General features: G+C 39.0%; 2 protein-coding genes across 3 annotated transcripts in view; one reads left to right on the top strand and one right to left on the bottom strand.

Annotated features, from left to right (window-relative positions):
- The window catches only part of LOC124803022 (protein cornichon homolog 4), a 92,610-nt gene extending 90,481 nt beyond the window's left edge, over positions 1-2,129 (bottom strand). The window contains exon 1 of the mRNA XM_047264131.1: positions 1,817-2,129. Within this exon, the coding sequence (XP_047120087.1) occupies positions 1,817-1,894 (78 nt within the window). The 5' untranslated portion in view covers positions 1,895-2,129. The remainder of the gene's footprint in view (positions 1-1,816) is intronic.
- A 10-nt stretch (positions 2,130-2,139) lies between these two features.
- Positions 2,140-17,659, top strand: part of LOC124803021 (intraflagellar transport protein 57 homolog) — a 181,596-nt gene continuing 166,076 nt past the window's right edge. For both annotated transcript variants that reach the window (XM_047264130.1, XM_047264128.1), the window contains exon 1: positions 2,140-2,277. The gene's annotated coding sequence lies outside the window, so the exon portion shown is untranslated. The remainder of the gene's footprint in view (positions 2,278-17,659) is intronic.

Below are 17,659 nucleotides of genomic sequence, written 5' to 3'. Positions count from 1 at the left end.
GGGGTGGGGTGGGGGGGATTGTAGTATATTTCTAGAATCATCATATAAAGCTGGTTCTTGAAACTTTGTTAGTAGACTTCCTTGGTGGGACAGTTTGTCTTTCTTCAAAAGTCTCCCATTTCAGTTTCTTAAACATCTCTGTCACACACTTCCATAAGTCAAACAAACCTGTGAATATTTATGCTGCACTTCTCTGTATGACTTCCTGCTAGTCCATTTAGTATGGGTCCAAACACTTGAAAATATTCTAGCATGGGTCGCACGAAAGATTTGCAAGCCATTTCCTTTGTAGACTGATTGCATTTACTTAATATTCACGATACATTGAAATATGCTGCCTGGTTTACTCACTAGTGAGCCTATGAGATTTTCATGTTCGTACAAAGTGTTACACCCAGGTATTTGTGAGTTTACAGATTCAAACTGTGACTGTCGAGTATATATTTTCTTGTTTTGTGAAGTGCGCAATTTTACGTTTTTGAACGTTTAAAGCTGCCAATCATTCCAACACTTTGGAGTCTTATCAAGGTCATACCAAATTTATGTATGGCTTTGTTCAGACTGTACTTTATTGAAGAGAATTGCATCATCTGCAAAAAGTCTGACATCACTATTAATATTGTCTGCAAGATCATAAATATATACAACATGAACAGCAAGGGACCCAACATACTTCCTAGGGGTACACCAGAATTAACTTCTACATCTGTCAATGACTCTCCATCCAAGATCACATGCTGTGTCTTCCCTATCAAGAAATCCTCAATCCAGTCACACAACTTATCTGAGAACCTATATGATCATACCTTTGATAATAAGTGTAAGTGTTGTGCAGGGTCAAATGATTTTCAGAAATCAATAAATACTGGATCCATCTGACTTTTGATCCATGACTTTCAGGCGGTCATGTGAGAAAAGTGAGAGTTCGGTTTCACATGATGTATATTTTCGAAATTCATGCCAGTTGTCATGGGGGAGGCTGTTCTGTTTGAGATACTTCATTATGTTCAAGCTCAGAATATGTTCTAAGATTCTACAACAAAGGAATGAAAAAGACAATGGGCAGTTGTCTTATGGAACAGTTCTGCCAGCCTTCTTGTAGACAGGTGTGACCTGTGCTTTTTTCCAACTACTGGGCACAGTTTTTTGTTTAAGGGGTCTATGACAGATAACAGACATCAAGGGGCTAACTTGGCTGTGAATTAGGTACAGAATTTGACAGGGATTCCACCAGGCCCTGAGGCTAGTAGGCATACTTTGTATTCAGATATATGTGTATGAAGGTGAGCACAGTGATTAAATGTAAATCCTTGAATGTTCTGTAAACCTTCTTGTCAAATCCACTATCATTATATTGGTGACATGGGTGCAAATTTACACAAATAATTCACTAGGTACACCCTACGTTATGCAACAAAAATAAATAAATAAATAAATAAATAAATGTGCTTTTCCACTAGCAAGCAATTTACTACACAGCCTACATAACAAGTATCAAACATGATTCACGTCTATCACTTCTGGCCTACTTCGACAGAAAGGCAGCAATGCATTAAAACGACACAATTTCTCGCCACCTATTGAATTCCCTACGATCTCTCTTTCTCCCAAATTTGGAACAAGACATAAAAAACCTATTATATACACAATTATAAAATCTAACAAAATCTTTCTTCGTCGGTTAGGTACCGCGATTATGAACACTTTTGTAAACGAGAAAGGTAGTAAATACACTGATAAATATAGCAACGGATTTCCTTCTACAGAAATAGTTGCCCAAGAAACTGCATGTGAAATTTAATGCATGAAAGGATACAAAATAAACCAACAAAAACAGCACGCCTCCAGTATCCACAAGGCATATACTTAATACAAATGGATCGGGCAATATCATTTTCTGTGCCAACTAGTTCGAAAGACTGCGTAAATTCTTTTATGCGTTCTAATTACACATCCAAAATTCACTGTTACTGGGATACTCTCGGCATTGTTGCTGTTGTCATACGCCAGCAATTAACATAACTTGGTATTTCAAAGTGTCGTTTGCGTTTTTTATAAATACACACACACACAAACCACTCCCCCAAACAAGCGCACCGGTACTTCCGAGCGCCACTGTATACAGTACAAAACAGTACACGCTGATCAAAGATCTGAGCTCAGGGTTTGTTTACAAGTTGTGGCATCTCTGGAAAATTTTTGCCCGCAAAAATCGAGATTGTTGATAAATGCGCTGTGGAGAGAAACAAGAATTGTTGATTGGACAGATATTCATGTGTAAGTTTTTCGATTTATTCTCACATTTGAAGCTGCTGTATATAAAAGTGCTATGATACATTTATGAATTTTAGATCCGTAATAGTTAAGCGGGTCAACAATTGTTTCAGAAACTTTTACATTTGCTCTAGATTTTATAAAATAGTGTCTATAAACTTTACCCGACTTAGGACGTAATTTTGTGTAGAATGCATTCTAGCATTTGTTCTTTATTTCAGAAACATAGGGCTTTTTACGATTAAGTTTTCGAATGAAATTGTTATTTCCTGTAGGCGATCGTTTCGTGAACCATTGCTTGCATTTTAGTTTTAACGAAGCGTTCTGTTGGTTGAAACGAAATATGATCCAGTTTTTCACCTACAACTTTTTATTTTCTTAAATCCCTATGCAGTTATTTGATGACAACGACTTACTTGAAGCAGCAAGAAAAATAATGGATAGTGTGTTAATGAAGTCAGCAAAGAACAACCGCGGCACTTGCTTTCTAAACATTGTTTGCGTAATTAGTTAAAACACTCCGTGGAGGTTATAATGATGATGATGAGTCTTTCAAAATTTTCTCATTGTTGCTTGATATTTGCGGACATGTTTTCACATAGGCCTAGCTATGTTCGATAAGTCTCTCCAGGACATTCTTGTGTCGCAATCAAGCTGGAGTAAAATAACAATATACCAGAAAATAGTCATTTTAAGCTAACTAAATCGTATACGTAGGTAAGATATGGCATAAAATTAAATGACGGCATAAATATGTCAACTGTTAACCGTTTCCTGATACAAGTTACCGTTTCTGAAAATGAAGATATCCTTCCGTGGCCACTCCATCAGCCGGATCTGTTTCGCAAGAAATAATATAAGAAAATGTCAAACCAAAATACGAAAATTATAAAACTGCTCCAAATTGTTCCTGCTTGTTCTTGGTTTTTTAAATTTTTTGTGCAGAGTACATGATTTTTGCCATTTTTGTGACACACTGAAGAATTTTGCAGTACTGCTTGTACTGGTGTCATAAGGCTTGATTAGAACTGGACCTGTGCTTGTCATATAACATGTTTTGTTCCCAGATACTAGCCACATTTTTTCTTTGTTTCTGCTCTATGTGTCACTGAGCCTTTGCAAAGCATAATTGCATTCCTTGTGTTATAATAATATTTTCAGTAAATAACTGAATTTTTCAGCTACTGTGTGTTCTTGCTAAATTACTTCCCACATTGAATTTTGTACATTCTCTCTAAATAGAGTAACTGACTCAGTGTTTACGATTCAGTGAATTTTTTCTCTGCTTTGGAAGTTAAACTTGATTGATTCGGATGCTTTATTGCTGCCATTTGACCATCATCATCATCGGGTAAACCATTTATTATGGGATCCACATCTATTTCATGAAAGACAGGTTGATTTACAAGTAAATTATCTATCATTGTTGCACTTTGGCATGCTGTTTTTGTTTGGAATGTTACTTTGGGGGTGAAACACAGAGCTTTCAATCACAACCATCCAAAATCTTGATTGGTTCTAAATATCCACGTATAATCTTTTCCCAGTTATTGCTTCTGGGTCTTGTTAATACTCCTGTGGTTGGTTGATGAAGTTTCAAACGTTACTTTTGAGAGCTTATTGACTGTCAGAACAACTATCTTGTACATTTCCATGCCTATCAATAAGGTATAGAACTCAAATAGCTAACATTTTGAGATATCAGGTGTTCTGTTGAATATTTGTGTCATTCTTGCTAGATATTTTATTAATGTGATTTGTTATCTTCATCAGCTGCTGCGTCACTGCTCTTCTAGTGGAACAGATCCAGTATTTTCACCTACGCCCTTCCCCCTCCACGGTAAGTTCCAGGCGTTCTGTCTGTGGTCTGCTCTCACTAGCAGCATCCTTAGGCATTCCCTCATTGATCCAAAGAACTTGTCTCTGGGCTGGCATTCCAATTTTAGTCCACTGTGGTTTGCTCCCACTAGAAACATTCGTAGGTATTCCCTTCTTTGGTCTGACCGTCTGTGCACTGGTCATCCATTTTTTGTCCAATGTGGTTGTAGGTGTTTCCTTTGTGGTCTGTTCTCCCCCTAGAAGTGCCCTGCAACATCCTGTCTTTGTTTCGAAGTGCCTGGTGCTCTGTTTGAGGTCTGTGTTCCACGTCAACACACTTAGTTCTTCTTTCTGTGGATTTCTGCTGCTGCCCTTGTTAAGTTTTCAGCAAATACAATGCAGGGTACCAGTCCCTACTGAGTTGGTTCCCAGTGTCATGTTGTAGTCTGGTCCCTTCAACCCCCACAAACCAATCAACCAACCCAGTGTCACAATTCATGGGGTTTTTGTCACCTTTATCTCTGAAGACTGAGGTGGAGTGGTTGGTTGAAGAGCGTCCTAAATCTGGTTTTATATCCATTCTAGCAGAACATTACCCTGCCAAACTATCTGGGTGTGACAATGTTTGTGCCCTGTGGACCAATGTCCTCAGAACTCTATTCTTCTGCACTGGATGGTGACAGCTGTTGGCTTGCAGGCACAAATCTGTGTGTGTAGGTTTGTGATACACTCTGTGGCCAAATGAGCTATCTGTTCTCATTCTGAAAATTACATCTGGAAACAGCAACTGGCCATTCTTTTCTAGTTGCATGGTGAATTTAATATATGGGTGGCTTGAGTTCAGATTTTCCAGAAACTCATTGAGCCTATCCCTACTATGAGGCCAGATCACAAATATATCATCCATATACCTGAAAAAGCATGTGGGTTTGTATCTAGCCATCCATAATGCCTTTTCTTCAAATCTCTCTATGAACATCAATCACTAGGGACAGGTGGCTGCCCATGGCTACATCTTCAATCTGCTATTAATATTGCCCTCTACAGCAAATAAGTTGAAGTCTTCATAAGCCTGAACAGGTCCATCGGAGCATTTTCCAATTTCTCTGCAATCAGTTCCCATGAGTCTCAGTAGCTTCCTCATGAAAAGGGTGCCACATCGAAACTGACTGTTATATCAGATTCAGTGCCTTCAGACATTACAAGAAGTCTCCTTAGCTGTGAATGTGTGAATATGCTTCCCCACATGGGGGAGCAGCAGTTTTTTGGAGTACTTAGATAATGAACTTGTTGATGCACCAGTGTTGTTGACAACTGGGTTCAGTGTCCCATCCTTTTTGTGTACGTCTGACACACTAACTGGAACTGGTGCTCTCAGTTGTAGTTGTTTAATGACCTTGTATGGCATACTTGTTTCCTTCAAGAAAGTCCTCGTCCGCTTTGTCCATAGGGTCACATTCGAAAAGTCTGTATGCAGGATCCTCCAGACACTGGCACACTTTCTCATCATAATCATCTGGCTGCAGAACGACTGTAGAATTCCCTTTGTGTGCTGGTAACACCATGGTGCTATTAGCTTCCTGGAGCCTCTTGACTGCAAGCCTCTCATCATTTGAGATTTTCGTTTTTGGAGGTTTTGCTTTGGTTAGCACCGTGTAGGTCTACAGCAAGTGTTTATGCCACATTTGGTGGAAGTATGTTGGCTGCTTGCTTCATTGCACTTATGAAACCTGAAATGAGCACATTTCTAGGAGTCATTCCAGAGTTGAGACCCTTGCTGAATACCTTCAAAGTGGAGTCATCGAACTGCTGGTGACTTAGGTTCATCACTGCACAAAAGTCCTCTATCTGCTGTGTTTTCTTACTCATGCTATCAAACCTTAAAGACTGACATGCTGTGGCATTGTTCTTGGTTCACGCTGTTAGAGACTAAGAGGCATTATCTACCCTGTCCCTGTCTACAGCTGCTAAGGAGGCTGCCATGTACAGGTGAAAGTGTAAAAACTCACAGGCTATCAATCTAGCCTGTGGCGCATATCTCGAAACCCCTCTCTCACAAGCGCCATGCTGGCCAGATGTTTTATCTTATTTGCTGCTGTGGGGTTTATGTGATACTTAATTGTGACGAAAACTGGTACTACATCTCAATCTCAACTAACACAAGTCTGCATTTCCCCTTCCTTCTTTTGAAGCTTGATATTTTGGTGCATCTCTGCTCTGTAGGCTCTCCTGATGCAATTCTTCATATCTCTCTGACGATCTGTTGACATCTTTAGATGTCGGGTATTCAGCTGTATGTCAGCATCATTCTTGCACAATATTTTGACAACACGACCCATAATCTTCATCAGGTGCTACCTGAGACTGCTTGTCGAGTGGAATGGGTCCAGTATTTATACATACACTATGTGATTAAAAGTATCCGGACACCCCCAAAAAAAGACGTTTTTCATATTATGTGCATTGCGCTGCCACCTACTGCCAGGTACTCCATATCAGCGACCTCAGTAGTCATTAGTACATCATGAGAGAGCAGAATGGGGCACTCCGCGAACTCACGGAATCCAAACATGGTCAGGTGATTGGGTTTCACTTGTGTCATATGTCTCTACATGAGATTTCCACACTCCTAAACATCCCTAGATCCACTGTTTCTGATGTGACAGTGAAATGGAAACGTGAAGGGACACATACAGAACAAAAGCAAAAAGGCCGACCTCGTCTGTTTACTGACAGAGACCGCCGACAGTTGAAGAGGGCCATAATGTGTAATAGGCAGACATCTATCCAGACCATCACACAGGAATTCCAAACTGCATCAGGATCCACTGCAAGTACTATGACAGTTAGGCAGGAGGTGAGAAAACTTGTATTTCATGGTTGAGCAGCTGCTCATAAGCCTCACATCATGCCGGTCAATGCCAAACAACGCCTCGCTTGGTGTAAGAAGCTTAAACATTGGATGATTGAACAGTGGAAAAACATTGTGTGGAGCGATGAATCACGGTATACGTGTGACGATCCGATGGCAGGGTGTGGGTGTGCCGAATGCCCGGTAAACGTCATTTGCCAGCGTATGTAGTGCCAACAGTATAATTCGTATGCAGTGGTGTTTTGGTGTGGTTGTGTTTTTCATGGAGGTGGCTTGCACCCCTTGTTATTTTGCATGGCACTATCACAGCACAGGCCTACATTGATGTTTTAAGCACCTTTTTGCTTCCCACTGTTGAACAGCAATTCGGAGATGGCAGTTGCATCTTTCAACACAATTGAGCACCTGTTCATAATGCACGGCCTGTGGCGGAGTGGTTACAGGACAATAACATTCCTGTAATGGACTGGCCTGCGCAGAATCCTGACCTTAATCCTATGGAAAATCTTTGGGATGTTTTGGAATGCCGACTTCGTGCCAGGCCTCACCGACCAACTCGATACCTCTCCTAAGTGCGGCACTCCATGAATAATGGGCTGCCATTCCCCAAGAAACTTTCCAGCACCTGATTGAACATATGCCTGCGAGAGTGGAAGTTGTCATCAAGACTAAGGATGGGCCAACACCATATTGATAGCTGTACCATTGGAGGATGCCACGAACTTGTAAGTCATTTTCAGCCATGTGTCCGAATACATTTTATCTTCCCCGTCCATGGTAGTTTAGAGGTGTTCCATCTGTGGTCTGTTCCCACTAGCAGCATCCCTGGATGTTCCCTCTTTGGCCCAGAGCACCTGTCTATGGGCTGGCGTACTGTTTTCAATCTGGTGTGGTCCCATGTGCTGTCTCTGTGGTCCACTTCTACTAGAAATGTTCTTAAACATTCCCTATTCAGTCCAGTGACCAGACAGAAGGCAGAAGGTGTAGCCATGGGCAGCCCTCTGTCTCCTGTGGCAGCCAATATGTTCCTGGAGTGATTTGGAAAGGAGGCTTTAGAGGTGGTTAGACGCAAACCCACATCCTTCTTCAGGTATGTGGATGATACGTTTGTGATGTGGCCTCAAGGTAGGGATAGCCTCAGTGAGTTTCTGGAACACTGAACTCACACCAACATTAAGTTCATCACGCAAATGGAAAAGAGTGGCTAGTTGCCATTTCTGGACGTACCTGTCAAAAGGAGAGCAGATGACTCGTTTTGGCCACAGTGTGTACTGCAAACCTACACGCACTGATTTGTACCTGCAAGCCAGAAGCTGTCACCACCCAGCGCAGAAGAACAGAGTTCTGAAGATGTTGATCCACAGGGCACAAACATTGTCAGATCCAGATAGTTTGACAGCAGATAAAGAGCATTTACGATCAGTGTTTTGAAGACTGGATACACGACTCAACAGTTCAGAAGGCCCTTCAGTGAGCCAATCCGCCACACAATCTAGAAGAATAGCAATGAGAGGCAAAGACTGTGTTGTACCTGCCCTATGCAGGATCTATTTCTGCCAAAATCAGCTGAATTGTCAGGTAGCACAACATCAAGTGTGTGTGTGTCCCCCTCCCAAAATAAGAGGGCTATTGGAAAATGTGAAATACAACCTGGGACTGTGAAAACCAGGAATTTAAACTATATCTTGCTAATGTGGTATGTCATACATTGGCCAAACGACTACAAAAGAGGACATCAGATGGAACGAGCATCAGAGGTGCATCCTGTGGCGGTGCAGTTCCTTTCATCCATTACCTGCACCTACCTGTGACTCATTGCAGCAGATTGCCGGTAGGAAAGTCGAGCAGTAACCTACCGTACTGCAACTCGCACCACGGTGCATACAATTTTGAATGAAATGTGGAAATACTGGCAAAAACTTCAGTATATACTGAACCTTGATAATGTACACGTTCACTGCCAAGCATGAGCCAGTCTTAACACAGTCATGCATTAACCCTTTCATTCACGTTAGCAAGTTTATGGTAACATATTTCCCGAAATATGAACAGCTACTAAGCACAAATTTTTCTTAAATGAAAACACTCGCCGTACTATTAAGTTTATCGGTGTCTAATGCGCTCAAGTTTTTAGTCACCGATCTGCTCAATATGCCACGCGGAATTACTGTCTTTTCTCATACACAAAATTACTTTAAAAAAATCATACTTTCTAAGAAACATACCAGAATAAATATGCCTTCACTTTAAAACACTTTTGAAACATGTAGCACAACTAAAACCAACAAGTTATAACTTCCTTCAGAGCTGATACTACACACGACTGTACCATTGAAAGGCTGTAAGCATTTTCTATCTCCAAGAGAAAAGACGTGCAAAGAATACTCCGTTCTGATTTGTCAGTTTTCTTTAAGGCCAATAGAAAAACATTCTACCACGTTAGCCTGTGCTTTTCATGACTAACCAATCAACAAATAACACACTTTCGAACTGTACTTTTTTCTGAAATAAATATTTATCATTCTCATATTTTTTTATGTTTTATGCTATTAACTATTTTCATTTGCACTTGAATTAGCTTTCATTTTACCATAAACTTAATTAACATATTATGGTACAAAATTCCCCATCATATAATGTTCATCAGTAGAACCACATTCACACTACTAAAAGCATATACAAAACTGTAAAGACATAAATAAACAAAAAAGCCTTCAAGAAATAGACAGAACAATTCACATAAACATTCTCTTGACCTGTTTCTTGAATGTCTCTGTGCACTACTGTCCTCTAGCAGATGAAAATTAGAATTACATACTTGACTAAACCCGCTTATTCTCATTCTTATAATCTAAAATTACAAATTTCTCACTCCAGACTTGGCACTCTACAATTAACCTAGCCTAATCTCTTAATTTCTTCATAAAAAACCATTTCGTACTTGAGAAAATTGATGTAAATTTTCGAAACAAATTTTCAACATTTTAATAACTTTTTCAACATTTTTAAATTCATGTTTTATGAAGGTCTTTTGAAGTTAACTACTTGTTCACTTTTTTTTTTTTTTTTTTTTTTTTTTTTTTTTTTTTTTTTTTTTTTTTTTTTAAGGCGTAGCAATTTGTGTCCTTCCATTTGATAATGGTATGCAGGATCCATAACATTCCTCCATTCTCCACATATCTGTCCTCCGAGGGTTTACATGCAACATTGTCCCTAAAAACCATATTTCCATTTAAGACTACTTTTTTTTACATATATCCTGTTACACAATCACTTATTAATACAAGAAATTATTTACAAATTTTATATTTCATTTAACTTAAGTTCAAATGAAAGTAAATTCACAGTATTGCTTTTTTATTTTACTTTAATCAGCAAGATCAAATCTACTTGCAATTTTTTTTAAAGAATTGTTTTCTTTCAGTAGAGTTAATGAGCTTTGGGGAAAAAAAAAAAAAAAAAAAAAAAAAAAAAAAAAAAAAAAAAAAAAAAAAAAAAAAGACAAGTTGCTATTGAAAGTAAAACTTAAAGTTTTTCTTTACTTTAATTCAACTTGAGAGCATTTATTGTGAAAAACCCATTTCACACAAAGCAATTATTTACAAACATTTTATAATTCATAGTTACCACTTTTATGATGCTGTGTCTCTTTGCATCACTTCTTCTTCATATTTTTTACCACTATTGAACATAAGTCGAAAAAATTTTTCTATAAAAATCTCCACATTCATTCATATTTCTTTCAGAATAAATGTTCTTCAGCTTTATCCAGGTATATTTTTAGTCATATTTATAAACTCCCTTTACCTATGTGGCCACTGGATATCTCTTCTCGTCATTACGGAATGCCTTTTCCTGACCACTACACTTTGGTGTTCCTTCATCAAAATCTCCTTCATTTACTGCACTTTCGTTTCACTACATTTCACTCTGTCTCCAATTTATTTTTACAAATTCCAACAGGATATTCCTTCCTTTCTTCCATTATTTTAACTGATGCATTAATGCTTTGCACACTTCCACATACCATGGTATACCTTCTCACATTACTGATGTCAATCCTTAATGTCAGCTTTCAGCAGGATAATGCACCTTTTTTCTACTTTCCCTTTACATCATCACCGTTATACCTTTAATTATTTTCTTACATCAACATACTTATGTCGTCACTTCACTCCTTTACAATTTGACCCCCATTTCTCTCACCATAAAACTTATTTCGTCATAAGACACCATAACGCCCTCTAAGTCTCTCAAACACTTTACCTTCACTGACAGAGAAGAAAATTAAAGATGATAGATTCAGTTCAAAATGACAGAAGAGAAAGATTGACAACACGAAAAGAAACTGAAATAGCATTGTCAATAACTCGAGCACCTGGTGTTGGTCAAACACCTAGCATTGCATAGGTTGCAGTGCCCTCTGAGGCCTCCCTATTTTTGCTGTACCACCTTCATTTCCTCGGGGTCCACCTCCACATCATCCCCATACTCATTGTAGCCCTCTAAATCTCCCATCCTTCCATACTGGCTGCTTCTTCTTTGGTCAAACTATTTTTTCGGATGAATGGTACAACCACATCTTCCCTATTTATTTCAAAAATTACTACATTTTCATTAAAAGTTAATCTCTCTTTGTACTGGTTAAAGAAATCCTCACCAATTAGCATTTTTATACATAGTTCAGGGATTATAAGGAAGTTATGGAGTACTTGCACACCATTTATTTTTACTGGCTACAGAACTTCCTTTCATTGCTAGTGTCAGAACCCTACTCCAACAAATTATTCACAACTTCTCTTCTATTGAAACCTTCCTTGTTTCCAGAAATTACACAAATTTTTGCAGAATTAACCTCATCACTTTTCTCTCCCATACTAACTATTCTGTCCACCAATGACAGCTCAAAAATTTTTTTTGGCATTTCACCATTCTCCCTTTCCTGTCTCTCTCCCTTTTTTCCACAATTAATTGGCTGACCCCCATTTTGGTCACCATTTTCCTGCCTCTCCGTTATAGCCTCACTAAAGTCATCATTTATAGCCGCTAGTATTTCTTCTATACTGACATCACTAATCTCCTGTAATTCTGCAGCTTCTGTACTCTCTCCTTCCCAGAACATGACTCGACTTCATCTTGGTTGCTAATGACTTTCTGGCAAGCAGGTTCTGTCACATTTCCTGCTAATGCATCACACATTTCATCTGCAATACAGTGCTTATTTTGTTTATGTCTGTCCAAAAAGTCCCCTAAACTTCCATTAAATGTACAGATTTTTATGTAAAAACGTTACAGGACGTGTGTATCTGGACATGCTGGAAAATTGGCTCATGCCACAACTGGAGACCGACAGCGCCGACTTCATCTTTCAACAGGATGGTGCTCCACCACACTTCCATCATGATGTTCGGCATTTCTTAAACAGGAGATTGGAAAACCGATGGATCGGTCGTGGTGGAGATCATGATCAGCAATTCATGTCATGGCCTCCACGCTCTCCCGACTTAACCCCATGTGATTTCTTTCTGTGGGGTTATGTGAAAGATTCAGTGTTTAAACTTCCTCTACCAAGAAACGTGCCAGAACTGCGAGCTCACATCAATGATGCTTTCGAACTCATTGATGGGGACATGCTGCGCCAAGTGTGGGAGGAACTTGATTATCGGCTTGATGTCTGCCGAATCACTAAAGGGGCACATATCGAACATTTGTGAATGCCTAAAAAAACTTTTTGAGTTTTTGTATGTGTGTGCAAAGCATTGTGAAAATATCTCAAATAATAAAGTTATTGTAAAGCTGTGAAATCGCTTCAATAATTTGTAATAACCCTGTATAGCAAACCCTATTTTTTCTGTCTGACCACAAACTAGGTAGAACACCTTCAAAGTAATTCCAAAATTCTTTTGGATGCACATTTCCCGTTGGATCGAGATGTAAAAACTGCCTGTTAGTGACATACGATATTTCAGATGATTTTACTACAAAACTACACCCACTACTGTTAGTTCTATGTCTGAAGTTAGTTTCAACTTGGCATAATCTAATGCTTTGCTCATCCACCTTATTTTCAACCTCTTCTACGTGGTTAGTTAGCTGAAGAACATTTTCTTCAGGTACACCCACTCGTTCAGACACACTTTCTACTTCATTCATACATTTGACATATTCAGAACTGATTTTACTGTCTAACAATTTGTGATCATTTACACATATAGACTCTACCACTGCTATTTTGACCTCTACTTTGTGCACACCTTCGTTTATCAAATCTACCCTTTGTTTATTTCCAATAGCAATTTTTTCAAGGCATATGTTAATCACTTTTTACAGTTTTAATGGATTGTTGGCAGTTATTCGCAACTTGAGAAATTTTGCTGTCCACTTTACTTTCAAACAACTTCAGATCGTTTTTACACATTTCTTTTAAAACCGCAGTATGCTTCTCAAGTTTTTCATTAAAATCAGAAGTTTGCTTTTCGAGTTTTTCATCAAGTTTACTAATTGTCTGACCAATTGTTTCAGCCAAATTAGTATGCCCACATTTTATAGAACCCATTAATGCTGCAAACATTTCTTGTGTACTTCCAGGTTGTATTTTCTGCATTACTGTTTCCTGTTTACTTTGTTCCGCCTGTACTGTACCACATTTGACCCATTTAATTCAGTAACACACAATTGGTTGTTACCGATTTCATGCTTAATGTCACTTTCAGGATTTACATTACCCCCACTAGGTACATTAACTGACATCCTTGAAGTAGATTCTACTCCACTGTCTGTAAATAACAAAGAAATATCATCAAAAACCTCCTCTTTTACTTTAACATGTACTCCTTCTCTCTCTTCAGGCATGCTAGTTTGTAAAGCACTTACACTGAATGAGAGTTCCTCCTCTTTTATCGCATTTACAAAATCTTTATCACTTTCCATGTTACTCAGTCTTTCAGCTCACATACGCAACACATGTAACAAACTTAACTTATCTTTTGTTGAATGCTGCAGCCTCGACGTGCTGAATCTGTAGAGTCTGACCTCTTCGTCTGCTGTACCAGTTTCAGGGTCCCCGCTCGTTGTGTAAGTTGGCAGCACTGCCCTGTCATACTGCTGCTCGTTGATACCGCTATGACGCCGTCTGCTGCTATGATGCTCCCACATTGTTATTGTGACTGTTTAACATCTTCTTCTTTCTTATAAGTCTCTCCGGTGACTCAAAACGGGTTCCATTCAAAATTCCACGTGTACCGATTTACAAAACTTTTCATTATTGTCCACTATACGGTGTTTCACAAAATTTCTCTCAACTACAGATTCAATGTACTATGGCTTTTTAACTGTTTTCCTGGCCAATGCACCATGTGTGGCGACGCGATTCCTTTCGTCTAATACCTTCACCTACCTGTGAACTTGTTGCAACAGATCACCGGTAGGAAAGCCAAGCAAAAATCTACCGCACTGCAACTCGCACAAGGATGCATACAACATAACTAGTCCAAGAATCAGGAAAAGGCCTTAATTTTGAATGAAAGGAGGAAATACTGCGAAAACTTCGGTATATTCTGAACCTTGATAATGTACACATTCACTGCCAAGCCCATGCTTATCTTAACACATTCATGCACCAACCGTTTCATTCACGTTAGCAAGTTTCCCGAAATATGAACAGCTACTAAGCACGGATTTTCCTTAAATGAAAATGCTCACCATACTATTAAATATTCCCAAAATATGATCAGCTACTAAGAACAGATTTTTCTTAAATGAAAACACTTTCCATGCTATTAAGTTTATCAGTGTCTAATGCGCTCAAGTTTTTAGTCACTGATCTGCTCAATACACCATGCGTAATTACTATATTTTCTCACATACAAAATTGCTTAAAATATCCATACTTTCTAAATATCAAACCGGAGCAAATATGCCTTCACTTTAGAACACTTTTGAAACATGTAGCACAACTAAAACTGTCAAATTATAACTTCCTTCGGAGCTCATACTGCACACGACCGTACCATTGAAAGGCTGGGCTCCAACTACCTCGACTGCCGTAAGCATTCTCTGTTTCCAAGAAAAAAGACACGCGAGGAATAGCACATTCTGATTGGTCAGTTTTCTTTAAGGCCAATAGAAAAACATTATTCTTCCGCGTTAGTCCGTGCTTTTCATGACTAACCAATCAACAAATAACACACTTTCGAACTGAATTTTTTCCCAAAATAAATAGTTAACATTCTGAAATTTTATTTATACTTTATGTTGTTAACTATTTTCTTTTGCACTCAAATTGGCTTTCCTTTTACCATAAACTTACTTAACATGTTATGATACAAAATTCTCGTCGTACAACATTCATTAGTAGATCAGTGATTTACATATTTACTTCAGACCGCATTCACGCTGCTAAAAGCATATACAAAACTGCACAAACATAAATGAACAAAAAAGCCTTCAAGAAATAAAGAGAACAATTCACAAAAACATTCTCTTGACCGGTTTCTTGAATGTCTCTGTGCACTACTGTCCTCTAGCAGATGAAAATTAGAACTACATACTTGACTGAACTCGCTTCAGACCATCTGTCACTTTGCACGCATGAGTCATTCTCCCAATACACAGGCTCTAGACAGGAGCGATATAAGGTGCCATGCCTCAGCTCGACTAAGACAGGCAACTAAATCAACCCTTGCTGAGCACTGTCTTAAACTCAACCATTTCTTAAGTTATAATGAAATAGGGATTCTGGCACAGAACCCCAGATACTGGGACAGTGTTATAAGAAAGTATTTAGAGATAAATGTGATAGAAAACCTCATGAATTGTGACACTGGGAACCAGCTCAGTAGAGCCTGGTATCCTGCACTGGAGTTGCTGAAAAGTTAACAGGGGCAGCAGCAGAACTCAACAAAAACAATAACTGAGGTTTTGGACAGGGGAAACAAACTTGACATAGAGTGCCAGGCACACCAGGCATCAGGTGGAACATTGCCGGACGCTTCTAGGGGGAGCGGACTGCGAAGAGAACACCTAGATCCATTCTAGACTGAAGAGGAAACACTACCATGCAGATGACCACATAGGTCTGAAGAAGGATAACTGATGCTCAGCATGCCAAACCTGGCCGAAAAGGGAATGCCTAAGAATGTTTCTAGTGGGAGTGAAATGCAGAGAGAGCATCTGGAACAGCCCAGGGTCAGGCGCTGCGGACTGAAAGGGAAACACATAAGGAGTGGATCACAGACAGAACATCTGGAACCTGTCATTGGTGTAACTATCGAACCTGTCCCACTCATTGAGCAGTCCCAGGCAGCACGTGATGAAGATTACAAGACACATTATCAAAATATCTTGCTAGAATGGTGTTGATATCAGTCAGAATACCTGACACCTCTAAGATGTCAACAGATCACTGGGAAACTCTGATAATTACACTCAAGTAGCTGTTCAATACAATACTCACAGGACCCATAGCCTGTGTTATTATTTTGTATGTAGTCACTCCCCCTTTCCTCATGTCATTGTTGTTGTTGTTGTGGTCTTCAGTCCTGAGACTGGTTTGATACAGCTCTCCATGCTACTCTATCCTGTGCAAGCTTATTCATCTCCCAGTACCTACTGCAACCTACATCCTTCTGAATCTGCTTAGTGTATTCATCTCTTGGTCTCCCCCTATGATTTTTACCCTCCACGCTGCCCTCAAATACTAAATTGGTGATCCCTTGATGCCTCAGAACATGTCCTACCAACCGATCCCTTCTTCTGGTCAAGTTGTGCCACAAACTTCTCTTCTCCCCAATCCTATTCAATACTTCCTCATTAGTTATGTGATCTACCCATCTAATCTTCAGCATTCTTCTGTAGCACCACATTTCAAAAGCTTCTATTCTCTTCTTGTCCTCATGTCATATGCCAACAGTAATGTGATGCTAACCTATACTCATCTAGGTGCAACTGTTCAGTCTCTGTGACTTCCAGATGATGTTCTGTTCTGCATAGCAAAGCTGGAAAAATACCTTTAGATTTTTCATTATCCTGTACTGATATGAGACTTTCATTTTTCTTATTGAACAAACTTACTATGTTTTGATGGAAAAGTTAAATGTATTATTTTTTACTGTCCGAGCTGCCATTTGTTGTTTTTTTCATTGATTGTTGCAAGTGTTTTATAGTTCTTCGGCAGTTCTGTCTTTCAGAAACATTTGATCTAAATCAGCAGTTCCCAATCTTTTCTGACTCACAAAAAGTGGTCTGAGTTGGGTGAACATTTGATTTTCAAATATGCATACAGTAGACATGCATGAAAGATAATTCTGAGCAAGAGATTTGATAACCTTAAATTAACTTAACCCATAAGGGTTTAAATCTACTCTAGTTATTGTTTAATATAAATATGGAAAAGATCAATTTTTAATAAAATAATGTAATTGCATAGATAAAAATATCTGCTATCCAAGAGGCTGCAGAACACACACATAAAAGAGTGGCTCCTTCAGACAGAAGGGTTGAAGGGAAAGAAAGAGGGGTGAAGGAAAAAGACTGGAGAGGTCTAGGGAAAGAGGTATATTTTGGGAAAGCCACCCAGAACCGTGGGTCAGGGGAGACTTACCACATGGGATGAAAAAGAAAGACTGATTGTTGGGGACTGCATTGGATGAGTTTTGAAACCTGAGAGCTTAAAGGTGGAAAACAGGGTAATATGCA

This window comes from Schistocerca piceifrons, chromosome 6, assembly GCF_021461385.2.
Source record: "Schistocerca piceifrons isolate TAMUIC-IGC-003096 chromosome 6, iqSchPice1.1, whole genome shotgun sequence".
NCBI classification, from domain to species: domain Eukaryota; kingdom Metazoa; phylum Arthropoda; class Insecta; order Orthoptera; family Acrididae; genus Schistocerca; species Schistocerca piceifrons.
The sequence above is the reverse complement of the archived record's forward strand: the minus strand, read 5'-3'. Positions and strand labels throughout refer to the sequence as shown.